At 41.5% G+C, this 24,361-nt stretch overlaps 1 protein-coding gene and 1 long non-coding RNA gene across 2 annotated transcripts in view; one reads left to right on the forward strand and one right to left on the reverse strand.

Annotated features, from left to right (window-relative positions):
* The window catches only part of LOC108890090 (uncharacterized), a 63,751-nt gene that overhangs the window by 11,441 nt on the left and 27,949 nt on the right, over window positions 1-24,361 (forward strand). The gene's annotated exons all lie outside the window — the stretch shown is intronic.
* Window positions 8,629-22,724, reverse strand: slc6a1b (solute carrier family 6 member 1b). Its single transcript, XM_018686880.2, has 15 exons — window positions 22,302-22,724; window positions 20,608-21,039; window positions 20,168-20,299; window positions 19,875-19,975; window positions 19,292-19,401; window positions 18,706-18,838; window positions 17,677-17,811; window positions 16,723-16,826; window positions 16,020-16,144; window positions 15,667-15,779; window positions 15,253-15,384; window positions 13,740-13,842; window positions 13,524-13,624; window positions 12,932-13,099; window positions 8,629-11,213 (listed from the first exon to the last, which is right to left on the reverse strand). The coding sequence occupies exons 2-15, from the start codon at window positions 20,849-20,851 to the stop codon at window positions 11,100-11,102; spliced, it is 1,815 nt and encodes a 604-aa protein (XP_018542396.1). The 5' UTR covers window positions 20,852-21,039; window positions 22,302-22,724; the 3' UTR covers window positions 8,629-11,099.

Consider the following 24,361-nt stretch of genomic DNA (forward strand, 5'->3'; position numbering starts at 1 on the left):
GTGAGCAGCTAACAGCAGAAACATGGTGGACTTTCACTATGAATCAGGCGCTACACAAGTTGGAAGTTAGCTTTGCCCGGGAAAACCATTTGAGGGGAAAGAAAGTTTCCTTGGCAGTAATTTATTTGTAATAATGGTTGTTAATAAAATTTTGTGGTTTTTATCCTGGGCCCATAACAGGTCAGAGTTTTTATTTTATCCAGAGAAGTGTGTTAATTAGCAACCCCACTTAAAAAAGACTGTTTTGTTAAAATTGGACTGATAATTAAGCCACTTGTAAAACCAAATTAGACATGTCACTGCAAATTCAAATGAGATTTTTTTTCTTTTTGTCTTGTTGTACAGTATAATGTCTTTCCACTTATGCCCAACATCCTGTGTTCCTGGAAGCAAATATTTAGACATGTAGATGTGAACCAAAGTGCATTCAGGCTGTGAAGCATCTCTTTGTGTCCAGAGCTCGCCACCTTCCCAAGCCTCCCAGTCATTCAAATGGTAAACCAGCAGAACCAACTCTTAATTCATTGAGCAGCATTAACAGTCCAGACCAGCTCTCAGCACTCCAGCCTGACTCACTGTTTCCCACTACTTTCTCCAAACAGAGAAAGGGAAAGCATTTACCATGAGAAAAGAGACAGAGAGAGAGTTAGAGAGCTGGATGTGGCACGCTTAATCTGTAATCTGTCTCTGCCATTTTTCCTCGAAGCATGTCCTGTTTAGTTTTTGTGCATGCAGTCTTGTTGAACTCCTACCAGTGGCCACTGAGACTCAAAAGGCATATATTAAAGTAATACTTTGAAAACTTTATCCAAAAGATGGTAAATGTCGTCGGCCTAAAATGTGTGGTGAGACTGTTCTAAAGAGATGCACAATGCAGAGATGCAAATAATTTAACTCCACTTAAATCCAGTTTTCCCTTGATCACACATACATTATGTAGTTCTGTGTTAAAAGAAACATCCTTGGTTATCAGTTTCACACAGGAAACAAACAGTGGTCTCCTGCAGCTCATGAACATGTAGCTCTCTGCCCTCTATAGTTTTATAACCAAGCTTCTCCCAAAGCAGCTAAAACAACAAGACAAAAACTTTATTCAAACGTCTTTTCAAACCACATCATCTCCATCATAAATGTGCACAAGAACAACAGTCAGTGCTTATCTCCCATAATTTCATGATGGGGTGGGGGGCCTTAAAGAACATCTGTCTGCAAACATAAAGTGACTGCAGGAGATGTGCGCCTGGTATTCAACACCATGTCGGGTGGTGAAACCCATGTTAATATCCAACTGCCTCTCAAACATCCACCTAATTACATCCGATTTCTCTCAGCACGCCCCTCGGCAACGTTAAAATTGAAGCATGATGCAAAGACAAGTGCATGTTCTGCTCTGGTGGCACAGGTTATGGGGCGAGAGAGAGCGGCATGATGGGAGAATGCCTGTGCAATCACCCAGTCATCTATGCTGGATTTGCATAGTAACGGTAGCCTTTAGAAACCCGCACACATTTATCCCCTGCCTGCTATTTCCTGCAAGATTCTGCACACTAGTCTGAATTTGAATGTTAATGGATATGAAAGGAAAGGAAAAAGTATCAGTGTTATTGAAAGTCGCTTCATGAATTCAGGATTTTTTGGAAGCTCAAATAGGTTCATTCATGAGAAAAAAACTCCAAAAAGAAAACATCAGTCAATATTTTCTTCTGAGATGGCTGTAGAAATCATTTTGTGTGTAGAAATCTGCTGGATTACAGCTGGTGTGTGTCGTTGGTCATGTGTGTGGGTCAGTAACTGAACTCATAGATTTTTCCATCTGTATTATATATAGACTGTTATACGCCTCAGTAGTTTGATAATACTGAGTGATGGGCTTGCATCTGAACTGTCATGGAAGTAATTATACTGTAAATAACGTTTGTCTGTGTATGTATGTGAGTTTGTGTGTCAGAAGGCTTGACAGCCGAGGGCAGGCAGGCATGACATCAGATTTCTTCCTCTCTGCATAAGCAGCATTAGGGGGAGAGAGGGAGAGAGACTGGGGGGTGTTGACATATGATGCATCCTTGGTTGGATGTTGTGTTCTTGAGCAATGACTCGCTGCACCATAGAGGGCATTTATTCAAGGATCGTCTTTTAGCGTCTCTGTTTTATTCCAAATATAGGTTTTGTATACTGGGACATATGGACATTTAAAAAGCTGTTGATGAAACCTTAAATTGAGGTATTCTTAAGTACTGTAGTCATGTGACTTGCTGCTCATACTCAGGGACAACTGTATGTTGTATGTACATTTTAGCCATGCTAGTATCAGAGCTATAGGAATGGACTTTTATCCAGGCAAACAGGTAAAGGTGCAGGCGCCAAGAGAACGAGTCTGACTGACTTTTTTTTACCATCAGCAGGTCAAATATTTACTACAGACATTCATGGTTCCCAGTTGATGAACCCTGATGATGATGGCGATCCCCCGACTTTTCTGCCTAACTTGAAATATTGTTTGACTTTTGATTTTATTTGTAAAACCTTAATTAAACTGAATTATAAGTTTCTAGCCACCACGATGCAGAGGCTCTGTGAGACTTCAGAGATAAAACCCTTTTTGTCGCATCACAGTTCTACATGTTTGTCACTTTAAGTAAAAAAATACAGTATGTTCCAATCCTTGTGTCTTGCTGTGAGGTGATGCTGTAACCTTTCGTGAAAGCAAACACATGTGAATCACTTGTGATAGTAGATTTCACAGTGTTCCCACGGCGACGACTGTGGCTAGATCTCGAACGAGCTGCTTTCTCCGTAATGGTATTGAACTAGTTTCTCTCTCTTCTCTCTGCTTCATATTGAACAGACGTACTTCTGATGCATTTTTACGTAGCTTTTTCTGTCAGTTGTGAGTGTAGTGCTCTTCAGAAAATGGTGTCAAGTACATGATGTTTCTTGAGAGACATAAGCCCTCTAATAACCTGGCTGAGTTAGAGAGCACCAGGCTGATGAGGTGATGGTTCTTGACAGCAAATGGAACGGTAATTAAACCTTTTTCAACAAAAAGATTTTCAGAGTCAGTCAAGGTCTCCTATTTCTGCTCATCACGAGGCGTTAGCACAGAGTGTCCTACAGCATTGGCTCAAAAACATTGCTTTTCAAGACTAGGGGAACATTGAGCACTGTGAAATAAAAAGCAAATACGCAATAAGCAAAGTAACTTTCCATCTTTTATCTCTCTACCACATCTCCTTCGCTGTTGGAATATGCAGTATGTGTCCTCTGTATTATACTTTGTCTTGTGCCGTTTTGTTTTCTCCGCTTCATTGTCGAGGAAGATGCCACAAGAAAAGTGGGCTGCCTCTGAGATGCACCGCACCACCGCACTCCTGGTACATTTGGTGATAAATGTGGCGTGGCAAAGAGGCCCCAGAGACAGGAAGACATGGGATGGGTTCATTGGTTGAGGCTCTGGCATGGCAATCACCAACTCTACCGAAGAGAAGAAGAGAAGAGAAAAGAGAAAGAGATATGGGAAGAGGCTAAGCTTAGTAGGGAGAGGAAGAGAGCAAAGAGAATGAGCGTTGAGCTCTGTTTGGGGCTCTTTACTCTTTTGTACCAGGAGAAAGGAGCTGTTTCCAGCTGGAAGTCACGCTCCCTGTTTTGTCACACAGGCCTCCTCTGTCTCCATTCATCACCAAAACACAGAGAGGGTCTGAAGAACACCATTTGGTTTGAGCCTGATTCTGCTGCCTACCTGCACATACTGTATAACTGGTTATATAAATCACTCTTGGTGTTATTCCTTTTTTCATTCATTTACATTTTCTGATTCCCAGTTTTTACTATGTGTGGACATGCTTCCATTTGCTGTTGGGCAGTCAGATCCCAGATTTTTTTGTGTTGACTGAGCAGTGTAGAATTCTTTTTTCTCTGGCTCAGTGTTTGGACTGTGCTGTGCCTTCCTGTGCCGTGCAGTAAGACCAGCAGCATTGTTTGCTGCCACCTGCTTAATTATTAGCATGAGTGGTAGAGTGTATCGGCTGCTGACCGCTCAGCGATGTTTGTACCTTACATCCTCACGTTATGTTTCCTGTCTTGTTTGACAAGTAAAAATGTCTGTCATGTATGAGGTATAAAACTTTAGGGAGCTACTAGGCTGGTTGCCTGCGAGCTAAGAGAGCAAATGCAAATGTTGGTGCCTTGCTCTCCATGTTAAAGGATGCTGCCTCAGATCATAGAGCCTGAGCTGAAATGTATAACCTTTGATTCAGCCTGCTACTGTACAGGCATACCAAACAATAAAGCCCTGACTGTTTTACATAGCATATGGAGGAGAATATCTTACATTTGTTAGTCTAATGCTTGTTTCTAAGTAACAGCGTTTGAATGGGGCTCTGAGTATAAATCCTGATTGTTTCTACCAGACTGTTGAGAAGCATTTTGCCAAAAATCAAATATGTTTATTACTGGGTGTCACTGCAAAGCATATAGCCAGTATAACCTTGAGAAAGGCTCCTCATAAAGAGAATAATAGGCACAGATAGACCAATTGCCACCTATGTTTATGATCCAGTTTGAGCAATATGCCCCCTCATCACAGACTGATGAAGATTCCACTCATCTGATATTTTTTAAATAGAATTTTAGTTAAATCAAGAGGGTGAAAATGCTTTCTGTCCTGCTGTAATCAGAGGGGGGTTTCAGGTCACAGGAGTGCTGGAGTCCTGTGGCTACCAGTGAGGCTGCACTGTAATATGGCAACACAAGATAATCAAAAACATCTATTGATTTCAATTAAGTCTGTATTGTCTGAAGGAGTGAATGGAGGTTAAACGAATGTCTTCAAACCCACACTCTCTGTCGCGTTGTACACCAATGGATTGGAATGACAGCAGTAATGGTCTGTTTGTACTCCAGCGATGAATACAAATTCTGTATCACTTGGACGCCATTTCAGATGGGACAATGCGTCACAACCCTGTGTTGTAGTGTGTGTGTGTGTGTGTGTGTGCAGTTCAGGCAGGGCTTGGCAGGGTATGCCGTGCAGGCAATTAAAACTGTTCATTAATGCTTTGTTAGACAACACTCCAGCTAATCCCATCATATGGCAGGCAGTGATAAGGGCATTTGCTCCTCTCACTGCCTGTCTGTCTGTCAGTCTGCTGGGAGCTGATATGCTATCAGTAGCCTGGTGTAAAGGTGAACAGAGGGAAAGCCATGAAGGCTCACTAATATTCTGATTCAGCTTTGGTCAGCTGGAGAAAACAGATCCTAGGTGAGGGAAGGGTTTGACAGTGCACACTAGATAGCCTTTAAAAGTTCCTGTGTAACAGCTGCTCCAAAACCATTTCTCCCAATAAAACAGCCAATGATATGTGGTGTCATTTGTCTGTGCCCTTAAGAATGACACATACAAGTGTTTTCAGATCTAATGTTCAGCATCGTTTGTGTTTGCCTTCAGAAACCATTACAAATCACAATTTCAGTTTTATGACATGACATGTTCAAAGGCAAAAAAAAGAAGCTAAAAGCTAAAATGACTGTTTTGTTAAGGTTAGGATACCTTCATGATCGTGGTTAGAGAACAATAATGGTCGTAGTTATGGCCCAACTCATTATTACCATTATTATTTTTATGAGTGACTGATTAAGATTATATGCTGTCTCCTATTGCAAAGTCAATTGCATAACCTCACTGCATCTTTCACACGAAACAACTGTGGAAAAATACAGCCTTGCAGCTACAAGAGGAGGAAGTAGAGTATTTTTCCCCCTCCTTTTTTTTTTTTTTTTGCCGCACCGTGCTGCGCATGTCAGCCTCTGGTGATTGTGATGCGATTGGAGAGTGTGCATGCTACTGGGAGCCTTGGCCAAGCTGGCAGGGAGGGGAAACAGATTACCATTTCCACAGTGTGTGTGTTGTTGGGGCCCCGGAGCTGACTTCTGAGCTGCTACCACCTCTGCTAGACTAGAGCTGTCAGAGCTGCTCCGCTCATGTCTGTGTCATCACCACAACTAACACTTCTACTCCTGCCGCATGCTCAGATGAGCAGACACAGACTTATATATACGTGTGTGTGTGTGTGTATGGATGCATACTCGCAAGGACACGCTGAATCACTTGCATGCATGCACACAGACTCACACGTCCTTTAAACCACACAGTCGTCACCACCACAGTACGAGTGAGGATGTGTCTGACCAGGTATAAAATCACACTCTCTCTCCTCCACAAACACACACACATTTCACCATTCAATAACTTGCACCAGTGGTTTTTGATATTTATAAATTATTAAAAACAAAGAGACACATCATACATTATACAGACCCGTCGTAATATACTTTATTTGTATACTGTGGTCACATGATTAGAGTCAATGAAAATTATTACGCTTACAGCCGTACTAGAGCTTAACCTGATCCCTTGTTCCTGAGATGTCATGTTCCCCTCATGATCTGAAATGCCATACGGTGACTGGTACCTGAACCATGTGTAGACCTGAACCAGATATGTGGGCTGTGGTGTTATTTAGAGGAACGCCTGCACTGACTGTGCCTTAAGTGCACGTATTGAAGATTCCACATGATATCTGGTGCTGGGCGCCGTGTCTAATGCAGTGTTTGGAGGGATGTTATCATCATCTCTGCCCAATCTCTGCTGTGCTGAGCTTGTATTTGCTTGCAAGCAACAATGATGTCAGAGCCCAGATACCAATTATAAACTCTATACGTATTCTGCATTCACATAGTAATCCGTTCCATGTGATTAGGTTGACTGAAATGGAGCAAATCTTCTGAGCTAGTTCAGGCAGATAACTTGAGTTTGCTGCAACTCTCACGTCATACTTGCTGCATTATTCTCTATATCCAGTGCACCCTTTGCATTAGATGAGTTTAAGCTGTCGATGCTCTGCTCAGTCTTTTGATTTGCCACGCTTGCTGCTGCGCTGCTCGTTCGAAAACTGTTGAAATCACCAGATGCCAATGCTACTTCTTTTCATACAGTATTTTATCAGACCTGCTTCAAACCCAGTCTTTATACAGATAGGGATAATACTGCCCTTCCAGACAGTCTCTTCTTTGCACTCAGTTGTACACACAAAAAGTTATGGAGGTAGATGTGTGAAGAATGAAAAAAAAAGAGCCTGACAGAGAAATGTAAAAGCTTCACACCTCTGTACACCCGACCAATCACTGTGTAAAGTGGCCATGACTGTCAGACTGCCTACGCTGCAGTTTTGCAGTTGGAGAGGGGATCAATTTTGGTTTTAAAGATACTGACACTTGTAGTTTCCCTTCAGGACGTGGTATTATTGTCACTCCCCAATCACATATTAAAATCAGTTCCATTAAAGTTGTCTAAAGGCAGTTGTAGCTTGAAAAAGAGACGTTTGTCCTACTAGATGTACAAGAGGAGCAACAAAACAGTGAGACAAAGGAAATCTTAAAATAAAATATAAAATAATTGTACACAGAACAGTGTGATAGACAACCTGCAGTATATATTTGACGCAATAGGTACTAACAAGCACTTCATTTGTATGAAGGGATGCTATTTTTGTCCCTCCCCAGTCTATGTCGTGTCAGGCTATCATTTCGGGGAGTGACGAGGTCAGAGCTTAGACACTGTAGATACAATGCATTCACATCACACACATCTGTTCCTTGAGAGTTGTGTGAGTGCAGTTGTAGCTGGAAAAAGAAACAACAAACTTACAAGACGCCCCACTTGATGTTCAAGAGGAGTGAGTCATATAAAAAAATAATACTGCATCGATCAAGTGACCTAGAAAACACATAGCTGGAGGAGCTGTGACCTTGGTGTGTGTGGATAAAACAAAAACAAGCTTTAAATGTTTCATTAGTGTTTCAGATGTTTGGGAAAAGGAGCCAAAAGACATTCATGATGAGAAAAACAAAACTCAGCATATTTTCAGATTACAGTGCTTTCTGATGCCTGCACAGGCATTTAATCCAGAGAGCTAGACGTGTTATTTCAATCACACTTTGGCCTATTGTATGTGCCACACCAGATTTCCTACATCATTGTTCTCTTTCTAAAGAAATCCTTGAAATACAGATGTCCATACATTCTCTGTTTTTTTTCTCTCCATGTGCATTTTGTGGCTATTTGGATTAGAAGAAATGTAGAAGAAATGTGGGCTAACTGCTGCATAACAGCAGGGAGCTGGATGGTGCATTGTGACTGGGAGGGATTGGCTGTCAGCCAGAGCAGCTATAGTGTCTGTGCTGGCACAGCTTTCAGTGCAGGTGTCACAAGGATATTGTTGTGGCAGGAACCGTTTTAGTCAGAAACTATCAGCTAAGTTTTTCTTGTGGTGATGGAGCTAATAGCATATTCATTGCAACTTATGTAATAATAATCGTGCATTAGCATAGCACTGAGCAGGTCAGTGTCATGCACAACCACCTCGCTCAGCGATGCAGAAAGCTTATTTGAAGAGCATTTCTGTACCTTTTAAATCAGCACTTGTAGCTTTTCAAAATTACATCCATTTACCAAATAAAAATCCAGTTTGTACTTTTAAAAATCCTGTAAAAAAATCCTTATGTGTGTAGGTATTTAAAACTGAATGGACAGAAACTCTACATTGCTAACAGAAAGATTACATGACACAGACATTATAATCTATAGGTCTTTATTTATTTTTGCAGATAACATATATTGCAATCATGCTTTTTCATATAACACCATCTAAAGACATTTATTATATTTTTTTTTACATATAATATTTTACATTAGGCCCATGAAACAGCTAGAAATATACAAAACAATATTCTCTGACTAGACATTTCTATTACATTATTTTTATTATTATCTTTATTATTACTCTATTCTGTTATCGTAATTATAATTTTTACAGTTGAGAGAGATATGTGCTTTAGTTTCTGAGATAATAATATTATTGCAGAAAACAGCAAATAATATCACATTTTTTGTTCAACATTTAGACAAAAGAAAAGAAAAACTCAGGTTGTACGGACATTCACAGATACATGTATTACACAGTCCAGTTTACAACATCATTCAAGAGAGAAAACTGCAGTATGGTAACTTTATACAAAATTCACGGAACCCTTTGTCATTGCACATTTTAATTCACATATCTTTGAAAAAAAAAAAACATAAATAAAAGAAACGGGACTGATTCAACCTGATTCCTGTCGCACGTAGCTGCCACAGAAGCAAATTTTCTTAATCTTTCTTCATAGTAATACAGTGATATCTGTGGTCTGTCACAAAGTCAGCTTCTACAGTTATATTTTCATATTGCCGAACAAACTTGATATGTAATAATAGGTTTTCCTTCACCCTATGAAAAGGAGTAGTTTCGGTGGTGTTGGCCTAAATAGCATCTGGCTTTGTCCTGTTGTGTTAACAGTGCTTGTGCCGGCTTTGTCCTCTGACTGAGCCAAAGTTTCTCTCTCCGAGTGTTGATATTGGAAATCTGCACTTGATAGAAACAGGATAGAAACTCACTATGGCTTCTACTAAAAATGACTGAGTGAAGGCCATCACAGTTCATTTACACTGAAATAAATGTGATGCTAGCTGAGTAGCACACAGAAAAGAGGCAACAATTTGGATCAGCTTTCGAGTATGCCCAAGTACGCACTGTATATACCGATTCATGTGCTCATGTTTCATCACTGCTTATTCGAATAATGGGAGAAAATCGCAGGAATTTGACAATAGTTGCATCTTTTAAATGCAGCATTAATCGTTTCAGTGTATAATGGTAGTATCTGTGAGAATTTGGTCACGTCCACCTTTGTTCCTGAGGAGTGGGTTACTAAACAGATATACAAGTAAACGGTTCCAGTCAGAATAGTGGTAGCGATCATAGAAATCCATCATACAGTCTCCAGTGCAGCAGTCACTGCAGCTTGTTCATTCACAGTTTAAAATATAGATCTGAATTAGCATTGGCTTATTGCAACACAACTCTTTCTTTCCAAAAAATAACCCTCAGCTGGAAATATTGCACACACAGTGCAAACGTGGGATTTCTGTAATGGCTACACCTTTTATTGTTAGAGGTGGTAGTTTACAGAACCAAATTGTGCTTGTAGGCAGATGCTGTATTTACTACCCTGATGCTCTAGTGAGTCAAAAGGGGATGTTTGATTTAATCCAGATAGAGTCAGCGGGTCAAATGTCTCCACCAAACTTCCGACGTGAGTATGATTTTGGTCCTTCTCACTCTCACATATAGAAAACGACCTAAAAATGATTCTACAAAAAAGATTCGGACAACATACAAAGTTATTGTTCTTTAGAAAACAAAGAAACAATTATAACAGTCTCTTGCTATGTAATCCTATGTAAGTTATTTTTGCTGTGGTCACAGGTTTCAATCGAGCCAAAAGAAGTTGGACGCTTCAAATTCCATGCTTGTGCTTTTCAAAGGTAGCCCCAGACATGGGTGGTAAACATTTCAGGCGAACTGCAGGATCCTGCAAAGGAGTGATAGTCTGGCTAAATAATATTTTACACATAACGAGCAGATTTGGCCTTACCTGTTGCACATTCCCATATTGTCTTTGCCTTAAATTGGTCAGTATTCAATTTTCATTTTACAAACTTTCAAATTGCATTTTTTCACCTACTACACTGCATTGATTTTAATGTATTTATTTCATGTACAAGCAAATGCATTTAACCAGTATTTTTCTTTGTACAGTAACTGTAGTTTAGTAGATTAATTAATATCTTCAAAGTAGCACAATACTATTGAATCAACGTGGGCCTCCAAATTTAAATTATATATTCAATATACAGTAATTTCCTAAGTCACGTTTCCTTTTCTAGAAAGACTAACTTTTTTGCATAATGAAATTCATAATATCACAACAACTTTGCTGGGTAGTTTGTTTTTCCTTTTAAGTTTTTATAACTCTGTATTATACAAATAAACAAACAGAAAAAACCCCTAAAAATAACTGTGTAATCAGGTTGGTCTCACGTGTCCCCAGGAGGTAGGTGAATAAAAGCAGACATGGAAGTCTGGTGGTCGTTCCCAACCTTGATTACGTTTCTTTCTCTAGTAGAGTGCCAGTCTGGCTGTCGAGACACAGACACGCAGAGGTTTCTAGATGTAGGCTTCCTCGTTAGCAGGGTTCTGGTTCTGGTTTTCTGTCTGCTGGTCTGGGCCGTTTTCCTGAGCCTTCACCAATACCAGAGGCTTGATCATCATCCGCAGACGCTGAGAGGGAGAAACAAAGAGAAGAGCATTAGCTGCAGTGAAATTACAATGAGACACTGTCGTATACCGTTAGCAGGGACTAAATAGCTGCAAAGTTTGTGATCAGTCCCATAAGCTGAAACACACCAGCTCCACAGCTGTGAGCTTGATGAATGCACAGCCTCAGGCTCTGAGGAGTGTAAACATCTTTCTATGAGATACTATCAATCTAAGACATTCATACATTTTCCCTTGTGTGGTATAAAGTTATATGAATTCATAAAGCTTGCAATATGGCTGATAAAGGAAAATAAAAGCCATTATTTATGGAACTATCAAATGTTTCCTGGCTCGAAGCTAAATCAGACCATCCCAAACTTGGTAAATCTTCTAAATGTTCTCTCTGGATAGTGTTGGACCCCGGCTCTGCGGCATAGTAGGCATTTACATAGAGTGTTTGTGAAACTAAGCGTCCGCCTGGGTGCAGAGCACTAATCAGCTGGCTGATTGCTACAATTAGACAATCAGCCATCAGATGGTACTGCAGGATCTGACACCTGCACATCGCCTCTGACAGCCTCTGTTGCACTGTCTGCAATTATGGCCCATTTATTCTGTCAGTGGTGGCTGTAAAGCTATATCTGTCACCAGGGGCCGTATAGATGTAAGGTTATTATTCAGCAAATTGTGGATGACTGCAAATCAAAAAGCTCTTAATGTAAGTGGCACGCCGGAAAAGGTATTATCTGCCATTGATTAGGATCGTCAATCAATAAAAAATAAAAATGCAGCGCGCCATTATGCTGCACACAAATGCATGTAATTTCCTATAAGAACTCAGTGGTTGTTACAGCAGAAAGGCATCAGAAATTGTTTAAGAGAACTAATTAGAAACTCTATTTTACTAATCCTTTTATCACTGTTCTACTCTTCATGGCAATTTATCTCGTCTTTTCCCAGCATGCCCGTGTGTTTGCTCATTATAAAACCATTGAGTCACAGTGCCTCAGTGCAGTTTTAATGCACAGGACAAAATCACACTGGGCTAAGCCGAGCATTTTCACATCCAGCATGAAGACTCCTTCGGCTGCTAAATTTCATCTCAGGTACGACTTCCAATGCCGGACATGTGTAAATGTTGTAAATCTAAGCGAGGATGGTATAAATTCTGCATCTCTATATTCTTTATTTGACTGACTGTGTTGGTAAAAAAAATCTACAGGGTCACTTTAAATGTTCATCTAAGCTTCCCACCATGGTTAAAACTGATCTCCTCTATAAAATCCTCAGGGCTTGTGTATCACGTTTATATTACATTATCCTCACACAGCATCGGCGCCCTCTAAATACACCGCCGTGTTGCTGTGTTGGATTGGTCTGCCATCCAGTATGCAGTAATATTTCTGAGCAAAAAATCTTGCATACCAAGTAATCCACTTGAAACTCTTAACACAGAGCCTGCCTCGCTGCCGACTGCAGATTAAAATTCAAACCAGCTAATAGATGTGTGAAATGCTCAGAGGTGGGCACGGTAATGCATATGTTCTGTGGCTGAAATCTGTGGCCACATGCCTGCAGTACACCAGCCAAGTGTAATAATGTTTTCTCTGTATGTATTTAACATCTGTTAGTTTTCTTTATATGGAAAACAACTGAATTTTGTGCAGTGTAGTGCTTCTGAAATATTACTACTTAAGCCCTCTGCATCAACTGTTAGACCGAGTCCACATTGATCTTACCTCTTTGTATGTGCCTTTGAGTGTGAGGAACATGTAGCCCATGTAGCCAGGGATGAGCATCATGGAGGAAAGGGCCATGCACCAACCGACCCCCTGACCCCAGCCGGGGAACACGTAGTCGCCCATGGTGAGGGGAACCATCTGCACTGCACTAAACAAGAAGACTCCCTGTACAAGAAAGAGACATGAGAAATGTCATCATGTTCAGACGTTTTGAATGCAGTCAAAACTGCACAACTGCTCAGCTTATAAAGATAACGCTTTTCTAATTTTTCCATTTCATTTTGCCTGCTATGTATTGCTGTTTCCAAATCCAGATTCCAAATCCTGAGCACTAGAGAAATGAAGAGATGCACCAATAAAACTTCAGAATAAGCCTTTAGTTTGAAGTTAGACTGCTATTGGCTTTGTGCACATGGCCATCAAGCTGCAGCGTCAGGAAAACTCTGCCCTAGTTTTGGAATCATTCTCAATATACACCTTCATCTGGGCACGCAAAAGCTTAAATAATGTCCCTAATGAGGTGTTATTTTCCCTGTTGGTGCCTGATATATTGTTGGTTAAATCCTGCATGTTAACCACAAGCACTTACAGCCACGATGAGCGGGGTGAAAACGACCCAGCACGCCTTCCACCACAGACAGGGCCTGTAGCCAACCATTTCCTCAATGTTGTCATAGAATTTGTTCACACCTGGAATCAAAAGTGAAGCCTGTTGAATACAGTTTTTTATTTTCTTGTTGTGTGAATGCAGATACAGTCCACGTTTGGCTTCTGTTTCTAATCAGAAATGTGTAGTGTGACTCACCATAGAACCATGAAATTGAGATGCACTCAAAGAAGACCAGGAAGAGCAGGGACATCCCACTAGCTGAATAGTAGTCAAATAGCTTGAACACATAGAGTCCTCCCTGTGAAGAGAAACGAGATCATAAGACAGATGAAGGAGAAAGACATAGAAGAAGAATTATAGTATTGGATATACAGGACAGTTCTAAACCGGTCGAGTGGAATAACATTGAGGGCGAGAGCACCAGCGGCTGTGGCTGGTGCGTGTTAGTGACGTCTCATTGGTGAGGACAGAACTGGTGCTGAGGCTTTGCTGCATCACTGTGACTGTGTGGTGCAGACAGTGTAGATCAAATATCTCCATGAAAACACTGCATGTCTGGCCACAATCAGGCCATTATAGGGACCGGCTGCAGTTGGTTCACTCCTAACTCTGTGAGGCTTAAAGATATACTTTGCACTGCCTGCAGCAGCAATTAGGGTAACTGCCTTATTCAAACAGGGCTGTGCATCTGGCATGATGGGAATCCGGTGTGGCAGGAGTAGAGGGCCAGTGTAGGGTCTTCAAGTGTCACAGGCAAACATGACCTCGGCCTGCGGTGGTTTTGTCATGTTTAGCTCTAAAAGTGGACACAGAAGCATCTTTAGCTACTTTTTGCTGACTTTGATGTTTTTTCCATCGTTTTTTAAAAATACTTTTGTTTCAAATTGCCACAAAAGTTCTTCTGTACAATGTGTAGCTGGTGCTAATAGTTATTTTATGGGGCAACTTGTACAAAACATGGTTCAACTGGCATTTCATCTGATAGAAATTGTAGTAAGCATGTCAAAACAGACCCAGGAGAAAAAGGTTCACTATAAAGTGCATTCAAAGTGTTGGTAAGAGCAAAAAACAGAGTCCTACCAAGAGTGGGACAAATGTGAATCTTTGTTATTTAAAACAAAAGGTTTTTATTCCCTTGGAAACAGGAGTATGCTCAGCATATGTCATGGTAATCTTAGCTCAGGAGGAAATCTCAGGGAGTGCCCTCATTTTCTGAGGGACACGGATGTGTTCAGTAAATTTCATGGCAGTCTGAGCCTCACACTGTCATTAGCTTTTGTGAGTAAGAGGAAGGTGATGACGATGGTGCCAAGAGAAAGCTCAAATGCACAAAGTGTTGTGGTCTAGAGGGAGGTGAAATCATGTTTGATGCCGTTGTATGTTAGCAGTCTGAAACATGATGCTGAATAACCTGAGCCACTTTGGCTTGGAACTACTCTCTCAGAGGGAGTTTGGCCCCTTGACCTTTCAACTTTGATGCTCTTTGGATTGCATGTGACTGCTGCTTGGTGAGCTGAGTTGACAAACTAGCAGAGTTAACGGTCTTACAGGTTAGTAGGTCACTCGATGTGGCCACACCACTGGTGTCCTGTGGGACAAGTCTGTGAAAAATGTTTAATGATCCTGTGACAAAGCCAAAGTCAGAAATGTGAAATCTGAAATATGAACCTGATCAGTCAGTTGGATTATCCAGTAAGAAAGTATGTACCTGTGTGATGTTGGACAGTCCAATAATGTAAGAAACAAGGCAGACAACTGCGATGAAGATCTCTCTGCGCTTTCGGAGAACCTGAGGGAATTCATCAACCAGTGCAGTGATGAAGCCTTCCACGGTGCAGAACTGGAGAGATTGCAGAGTCATGTTGAAACTGTGTTATGTAATACACTGTCGTCACAATAAAAACATCAGATCAAATGCTAAGGTTTAGAACTTACATGAATGAAAAGAGTAATAGATGAAATTAGATCAAGGTCTTAGTGATGTTTTTATGGGGCAGTGACGTATTATTAAGGTTTCCACCCAGAGACAATAGAATCCCAGCCTCAAATATGACTTTCACTTGTCAGAGTATATCCTTTACAAAGGTCACACACAACTGACACTAGTTTCTGTTATCTTTACCTGGCTGTCGATTCCCAGCATCAGCAGCATGGAGAAGAAGAGGATGGCCCAGAGAGGAGAGATAGGCAGCTGGGTGACAGCTTCAGGATAAGCCAAAAACGCTAGGCCAGGTCCTGATATAAGACAGTGTTACAGACATTGTGACAGTTATTAAAATTAAATAAAAAATTAAAATTTTAATTTCCAGTGAACCCAGAAACCAAAACTGACACATAGTGACGAGCTGAAAGCTTCACGTTTTTCACTCAAAAATAATGTATCTAGCAATTTCAAGGGCTAATTTTTGCACAGTTGCAGATAGCTCTTGCCTGTGTCTATTGTCACAATCGGGTTTCAACATTGATTGCAATTACCTGAGGCTGCCACATCGGCGATGGGTCTCTTTGTTACATTGGCCATGAATCCCACGATGGAGAAGATGACAAAGCCAGCGAACATGCTGGTGAAGGAGTTGATGCAGCAGACAATGACAGAATCTCTGTAGGGGAGAGACAAAGCACAAGGCAGCCATTGTCACGCCTATATCAATTCCTTATCAACCCGTCACACATTGTGGAGAGGCGCGGGGGGAAGGGACGGCGGAGAGACATTTTGCATCCTGCAGCAGCACAGCAGCTGAATACATTTATATTGACCTGGTCTTTTAAAATGGCTGTGAGCTCCAGCTTTTCCAAAATAGTTGGAACCACAGATGTATGTGCAGTAGTTTGGGCTGCTGACCAATGTTTACCCCACAATGTGACACCGGCTGAGCCGAACCACACTCTGTGCCTGTGAGTGTAAAACACGGGGTAGAGCCAAAATAATGAAACAAGCTGATGGAGCTGGAGGCTCAAAACAGTCCCAAAATAGACGACAGAGCAGACACTATGTTGCCAGGAAACCAAAAATAATCCCAGGATGAGACGTCTGCACAGTCGCCTTAAAAAAAAAAAAAAAACAGGGATAAAGGACGTGTCTGGACTGATGTTTGAGAGACTGTAAAATTTCCTCCGAACAGGTATTTAATTCATGTGGTAAATGAACCCGAATGGCAACATATTATGAATCACCTACCTGTATACGTTGTTGTTGAAGGGATTGTAGCTGCCGAGAGCGATCAGAGAGCCTAATCCCAGCCCGTAGGAAAAGAAGATCTGAGTGGCAGCATCCAGCCACACCTGGCACACCGAGATTAGACCAGACATTTAAAATAACCAGGTGTAGGCACAAGCTCGAGCAAAGTTGATGCTGAATAGAGATACTTGTAAAATATTCTACTGGTGATGTGACCTCATTTTGAGTCAATTTAACTGGTTAGTCTGATCAAGCCATGTGCACAAATGTATTCGTCTCTTATAAACCTTTGAAGAGATGGAACAAACTGGGAAAAATACTTGTTACGGGAAATTGTAACACCCAAGTGCTGCCTTGTCACACTTAGTCCTGTCTGATCCCATTACATCCCCTCTTGATCTGGCCTCATCTCATGTACTACTTGAAATTTAATGATGTAAAAATCGATCATATATAGAACTTTCTTTTTCTGGACATAGATACTTCATCCTAAATACACATCAGCCTTTCAACTGCTATTTGAAACCTACAGTATCCTTTGCAGTTATCTCACATCAGACATAATAATACAAATGTACATGACCATCAGAGAAATGTAACTTTTTATGAGCTTGTTCCTCTGCTGCTCGGAGAAAAGGTTTCAGAAATGTAGATATAGTAGTGGTGTTGGTGCTGCTCATGCAATTAACAGTTATTGTTACAGATACTATTCATGAGTGTTTGTGCACTCACTGAGAATCTATTAGATAAATGTAAGTAATTAATTGCAGTATTAGATTCAGGTAAGAGAATTAGCAATGGCCTTACTGTGGCCTGTAAACAGTCTGAGCCCTGGAAAAAGGCAAAATGGATTGAACTGAGGTTCATTTTAATCTCCTTTAATTTGGTGGTTATTAAAGAACCTTATGTATTCCTGAACAAACAGCTGGGCCTGCAGAAAGAGAGAGATCATACCTCAGACTCCTTAAGTTTGTCAAAGTCTGGTGTGATATAGAAGAGGATCCCATCAAATGCACCGGGTAGAGTGATGCCACGACAGAACAGGATGAACAGCATGAAGTAGGGGTATGTGGCTGAGAAGTAAACCACCTGTGGGGCACAAAGTGACAAAGCCATAAAATCACACAGATATCAAGTAGTATTGCACTCAGAATATTTGTCGTGCGAGGCAGCAGAACTGTAGAGGAAAAGTGAAAACTGCAAAGTTGTTCAACTCAACACTCAGCAGTGTTACTGTGGCATCAGCACAGCACAGCACAGTGACCTAGTCTGCCACTCCCCAGAGGCTAGATGACCCCAGAATGGTTGGGTTCAGCACACTCCCAGTGCTCCATTTCCCTCCTTATATGAACTAATTTCACACTGTGCTATCAAAGTCAACACATTTCAGATCATTCATGATAAAATCTACAGAATAAGAAACGAACTAGTGGAAATTCTGCCATTGACTCGTTTTACCACACGGAAAAATAACCAGCACTGATATAAGTTACAAGTATTAGGATTTTATGATTGTGTAGCTCACTGGACCAAGCATGGGACTGCAGCAGCCAAGGTTAGGGCTTTGTCTCTTGGTATGTAGGATTAAAGGGAAGTTGCATATAAAATGTAGTAGAAGCATTGATAATGTATGACATGTCACTGTAATGTTTAACTTGAAAAGTTTTCATTTAGTTTTCAAATATTTTATGATGGTAAACCTCATTACATCATGAAGTGGTTCTACGTTGAACTTAAATTTTAGCTAATGCTAAACTGATAGGAAACTAAAACAAACTAGATAAATAAAGGGTTAAGTGAAGTTATGTAATCAGAAATCCCTTTATTTGATTATAATCCAACGTGTCATTGTGCCAGTTCTGTGACCTTGAGCAGTGACTCTGACGTCTCGTTGAAGTGGAATGATGCAAATACAGTTCATGGCAGATTTGAGTTTTTCCCGTTTTTGTTTTGTTTCTGTCTTTGTCCTCTCCTTGCACTTACTTTGCCAGTCCAGCTGACCCCCTTCCAGATACAGAAATAGACGAGCACCCATGCAATAGCGAGTGTGATAGCCAGTGGGATCCTGACCTCCCCAGGCTTCTCCAGACCATCGGTCAGCTGGTGCATGTTGCGTCTGCAGGGAAGGAGTAAAATGGTCTTACTTCAGTGCACAAATGCATCCTTGATCTCACACATGCAGCACGCATGGGTGCGTGCACAAATACGCACGCACGCGTCTGGATATTCACAAAGAGCCTTTCTTTTCTCACCCCTAAAGCTTTTTTAAGGCATTACGGTCAAGGGAAGTCATGCTTGCATGCACGCATGTCTACACACATTTTTTTTTTTTTTTCACTCCTCAAATGTTTTTTTTTCTTAGGCTATTTGTTATATGTGCACATTTCCCTCTGTGCTGGTGGTAAAGAGGTAGATGGACATTAATGGAGGGTCAGATATGGCATTTGCCATATCAGACTCTGATCCTGATCTGACCCTTCATCATACACAGGAGGGGAGATGACCTTTCTGTGTGGCTAAAATCTGCTCACAGCAGAGCAGCATCCCTGTGATCTAAAAAGACTCTTACTCCCAGAACTCCACCACAGCGCTGGTGAGGTTTCTGGTGTCTGCGATGCTGTAGTTGGTGTAGCAGCGGTCTGTGTTCCAGGGATTGCCACAAGTCTGCCATGGCAGTTCCTGAAAATTAAGAAAAAAAAGGGGAAAAAAAAGAATCACACAGACAGCTCTTTTTACTTGGACCACTCTCCCACCGCCGGGTCCCATTCTCTGTGGCTGTCGAGCAGCCAAGACCATGATACTCACTCGGGACATTGAGATTTCATGCTTTTCTCAGAGGAGTGAATGCCTCATCGCCAAATGCATTTATCAATACCTTGTGTAAGGCGCTAATTATGTGGGAAAGGAAGTAATAAATGTCATACTCTGTTAAGGGCTGTGCACTGTTATATAAGAGGTGCTGGCAAATAGAACCTGCCACATAAACTAAAAGGGTTACTATGTAAAAATACAACCTGGGCAAAAGAAAAACAAAAAAAATCAGTGCTTCCACTTTTTTATTTCTTAGTAAATCTAGACTATTAATGGAGCCCCCATCACACTCAGGGCACATTGATTGTTTTTATGAGGAAATGTAAATGTCAAATACTCACAGAGGTGAAGGAATTGTACAGATAGTAAAGAGCCCAGGAAATGATTACAATGTAATAGATATTGAGCCAGAAGGACAGAACAGCAGCAGCCAGACCCACACCTGAAACAATGGGAGAGTACAGGCATTATATTAAATTGTGCTGAAATAAAACAATAAGAATAATAAATTTATTTTTTCAGTTGGCGTTGTAATTACAAAGCCCCATATCTGTTATTCAACCTGGCCTTCAGGAAGCAGCCAATTAACATGACAATCATCAAACACATTTTAGGGCCTTAAGCGTCTTTTTACCTTTGAACATGGGGGCCAGTTTCCACACTCCGAGCCCTCCAATAGAAGTGTACTGACCAAGAGCCGTCTCCAGAAAGAACAGAGGCATGCCAGCAAATATGAGGGTCAAAAAGTAGGGAATCAAGAAGGCCCCTGAATGAGAGGTGAGAGGTAAAGGTGTATCAGTGAAGGCAAACCATAAATTATCAACATTCAACATAATCCAGATGAGATATTTGGTAATTTGGTTTCACGCTGCGCCCAGATCACCGCGCAGGCTCTCGCTTGTGCGCAATTACGCATGGTGCATGGCAAATACACTTTAGATTTATTTAAATTTAAAAAAAAAAAAAAAAAAAAAAAAAAACTCCGTGAGCAAACTGGCAAGTTTTGATGTCGAGATCTCTGCGCTCCCTTTGGTGTGTGGATATATGGAAAATTGCCAAGAATTCCTGATTTACCTCCTCCGTTTTTTCCACATAAATAAGGAAATCTCCAGACATTTCCGAGTCCGATTGCGTATCCGACACATGAGAGAAGAAAGTCAAATTTCCCACCCCACGTTTCTCTCTCGGGTATCTCCTTTTTCTTCTGCACTTTCACCACCAAGGTTTTGGGTTTGTCGTTTGGCGTGGTGGTGGGCGCGTCATTCACCGTCTCCGTTAAGACGTGTCCGTCCGAGGCTTTGGTCCCGTTGGTGGCCATGGTCTCTGTGCGTGTCGGTTATAGTCCTGACCAGTGGAGAGGAGGGGGGGTTTCAGCACCGGTCCAGACAGACAGCAGCTTCTCCGTCCTGTGCACCCAGTTCCCAGACAGCAGCCGAGTGGAGACGAGTGATCGGGGCAGTGAGAGTGATCAGAGGCAGAGGCACCTTAGCAGCAGATCCAGCGACCCTGGAAAGAAAAATAAACACGTATGGAGTTAAAAAAAATACACTGGGAAATAAACCTCATTTTACTTATTCTCTATGTAAACCTCTTTGTGTAAAATATGTCACAATTCATTTGCGTAATTCAACTTGTTTAAGATATGGGGGGAAAAAAAATCTGTGTCTGAATTTAAGTTAATTGAAAGTAGAATTATTCTCCATTAAGAGAATAATGTGTTGTTTGTGGAAGGAAAAATATTAATATTTTAAGATTAATTTTACATAATTATTATGCGTCCGTTTTGATTGCATGACATTTCTTCAGGGGTGGAGAGAGAGAGAGGAGAAAAAAAAATCTGCCCCTCGATCCGTGAACCCCACGGGATCAAATAAAGACTTCTCATGCAATAAGAATCACTTTTAATTGTCTGGAGTGAATGCACGTTAGGCAGAAATTTAGAGCCTGCTCTTGTCCTTGATTCATTATGCTCTAAATTCAATCGCCCACTTCCCACTGCTCGGGTACAAGAGAGGAGCAATTAAACATATTTAGGAGTCAGACGCGACGATCATGTGTAATGAATCACCTGGAGAGGCTCATAACTCACCGGAGTTTACAGCCTGAACTGACGTTTTCATCAAATATCCACAGGACAGAGTTAAAATGTTACATTTTATTTCACTTTCTAATTAATTACCAGCACCTGAAAAGCAATTAGACACGCTGTTTATTTTATAGCACAATTTTAGCAAAGTCCTGCATTTAAAAATGTACAGTATTTATTAGTATTTATTTTTTTTTAAAGATGCAAAATGAGCGTCCGCTCACATGTGATGAGGAAACATGGAGCGCGCTCTCAGCGCTCCTCATCACCCCGCGTGCGTAATTGTGAGAAGAAATACGAGGTTTTATAGTAAATCTTTTCATCTCTCTCTAAGATTTCTGTCATATTAAATCTGTTGTGAATATTTCACTTGACACAACCTCGAGACAAACTGATACTCAGTGAACAAATAATAATGTTTTCAGTTTTTCCTCAAGCACATCACATTTACATCTAACAGTTTAAAACGTGGTTTGGGACTGAAGGATCAAATAAGACAATGACCCTCATGAGATAAGTCTGCGTCGCCATCAGGTGAAGTGCGGGCGCACATCCGTGCACATTGCCAAATTCAGCGCATCTGCACGGACTGTGCCAAATTCCTCAACGGTGCTCACTAACAGACAAACACAAATCGCTCTCTGTTTCATATAAAATGCATCCTGTACTAAATAATACTTACAATAAATTCCTTTTCCTCGCTGGATTTTTCCCCGGTTGGAAAATCCGGTTCTTTTTTTCCTTCAAAAAGTTACTTCCTCGCACTTTCACGGAATAAAACCAACGTGAAAACTTTGCATCCGACGACAGCGAGCCAATATATGATCCTGTAGGGGGGAGGATGGTGGACAAATGCGTCTTTGAGAGCGAGGTGCTGTCCTTAAAGGAGTGGTGCTGAAAGAGAGGAGGGGAGAGAAGACGGGGAAAGGAGCTGCCGCCGTCTGAGCTGAAGCGAGCAGGGACGTAACATGGAGCGCAGGATCCTCACTCTCATCTACATAGCGTCAATGTCACCTCAAAGTCGACCCTCCCCAACTCCAACATTTCCACTACTGAGATGGCAGCGGGTTTGAGAGAGGAGCATCCTCTTGTCTCAAGGTTTTATATCCTTACTCCTGCAGTTTTTTTTAGCAGCAACTTCTCTCTCTCTCTCTCTCTCTCTCTCTCTCTCTCTCTTCCTTTCTCTGTCTATCCCCCTCTCCCCCTTTCTGACTCACTCAAGGGCCAGTTGATGCATAATAAAGACTTGTATGAGTTAGTTAACATTTCGATACCATTTGCCTTTGCTCCAAGTTATTTTTTTAGAGGATGACCAGATTCCATCAAGTTGCCATAAACTTCTGCACACTAAGATCATTTCTTAAACTTCCATCCATCTAAATTTGGGGTAATTAATGAGAAGCAAAAAAAAAGGCCACACTTGTGGTAAAAATAAGTCATGTTACTTCAAATGCAGCCACTCCAAAGTAGCAGATACAGTGGAGGATGCCAGTGGCTGCTCTAGCTCCTGGCAAAACATGATAAGAGGGTCCCAGCCAATAAAGGGAGTCAGGGTGTGTGAGATAAATTGAAAACTGTGCTTATAATCTTCTTAGCCCGCTGTCTTCCAAAATGAAATACCCTTGTGGAACATCCCAAATGAGCAGTCTTAATGCAGACTTTAACTCCCACATCGAGATAAATTATTAGGGTCTCACTGGGAGATTAGACTTCTCGCAGGGTTTAACAGATAAAGTTTTGAGTTGTGACAATGAGTGAGGATTAAACCAGTGGTAATGTTTAAAAAAATCTCCATCTGTGTTTGGGAATGACAGACGTGTGACAGGTGAAAACTGTGACGGTGTGTTTGATTTTTCCTGTGTTTGAAGACTTTAGCGGGGTCAGAAAACTGTCAGGTGAAACCTTATTGTGACTTGGTGCCGCCGCAGCTTCAGTTTAATGTCATATGCAGTGGCTTATGTGACTGTTATGGACGCATTAGATACTGAAGTGTGCCTGACAAATACCTGCCTTCTGCCATTTCCATTTTCTTCCCTTTTGCTTCATGTCTTCCCCTCCCCCCCACGGTCCTCTGCCCAAATCTTTCCCTTCCATCTTTTTGTCTCCGTCCGCCTCGCTGTAGGCTGTGCAGTGCTGATACAGTGCTACTGAGAGGGAATGAAAGAATGCCCAGATGGTGAACCAATGAGGGGTGAGCTAACCTTCTAATGATACAAAACAAAATTTAGCATCTCTAATCCCAACTGGCTGATTGGCCTTCGGGCTGTGGCACCTCTGATGTGCAAAAAGCCTCCTGTTGGCCTGCAGCGCTCACGCGGGGGGAATTCAAAATGCCACACCGATGAGGGCTGGTGGTGCTTGCGCTCGTGGCCCTGGCCCCACCTGATGGTGAGCCTGTGTGCAGTGGAGCTTGTAATTACAGAAGGAGGTGGTAGTAATAGAGAGTAGAGTACAGGCAAACACACAGGCAGACAGCTGGCCCCCTGTCAGTTTCACTGCTCAGACATAGGGGACAAAAATGATGCTCTGAAACTGTGGAGCAGATTACCGCTCATGTGAAAAGACAAAATGGTGATGCAGATGATGATGACAGCGATAATGATGACAGATGCATTTTATATTGCAGGCGTATTTACTGAGCCTTTTAGAAACCTGTCGCCCCTCACTTTGAGTGTCTCTACGAGGCTTTGCATGCATGGCGACAATCTGTGTGCCCCACACTGTATATCTGTATAATACAAA

This window comes from Lates calcarifer, linkage group LG12 (genome assembly GCF_001640805.2).
Source record: "Lates calcarifer isolate ASB-BC8 linkage group LG12, TLL_Latcal_v3, whole genome shotgun sequence".
NCBI lineage: Eukaryota > Metazoa > Chordata > Actinopteri > Centropomidae > Lates > Lates calcarifer.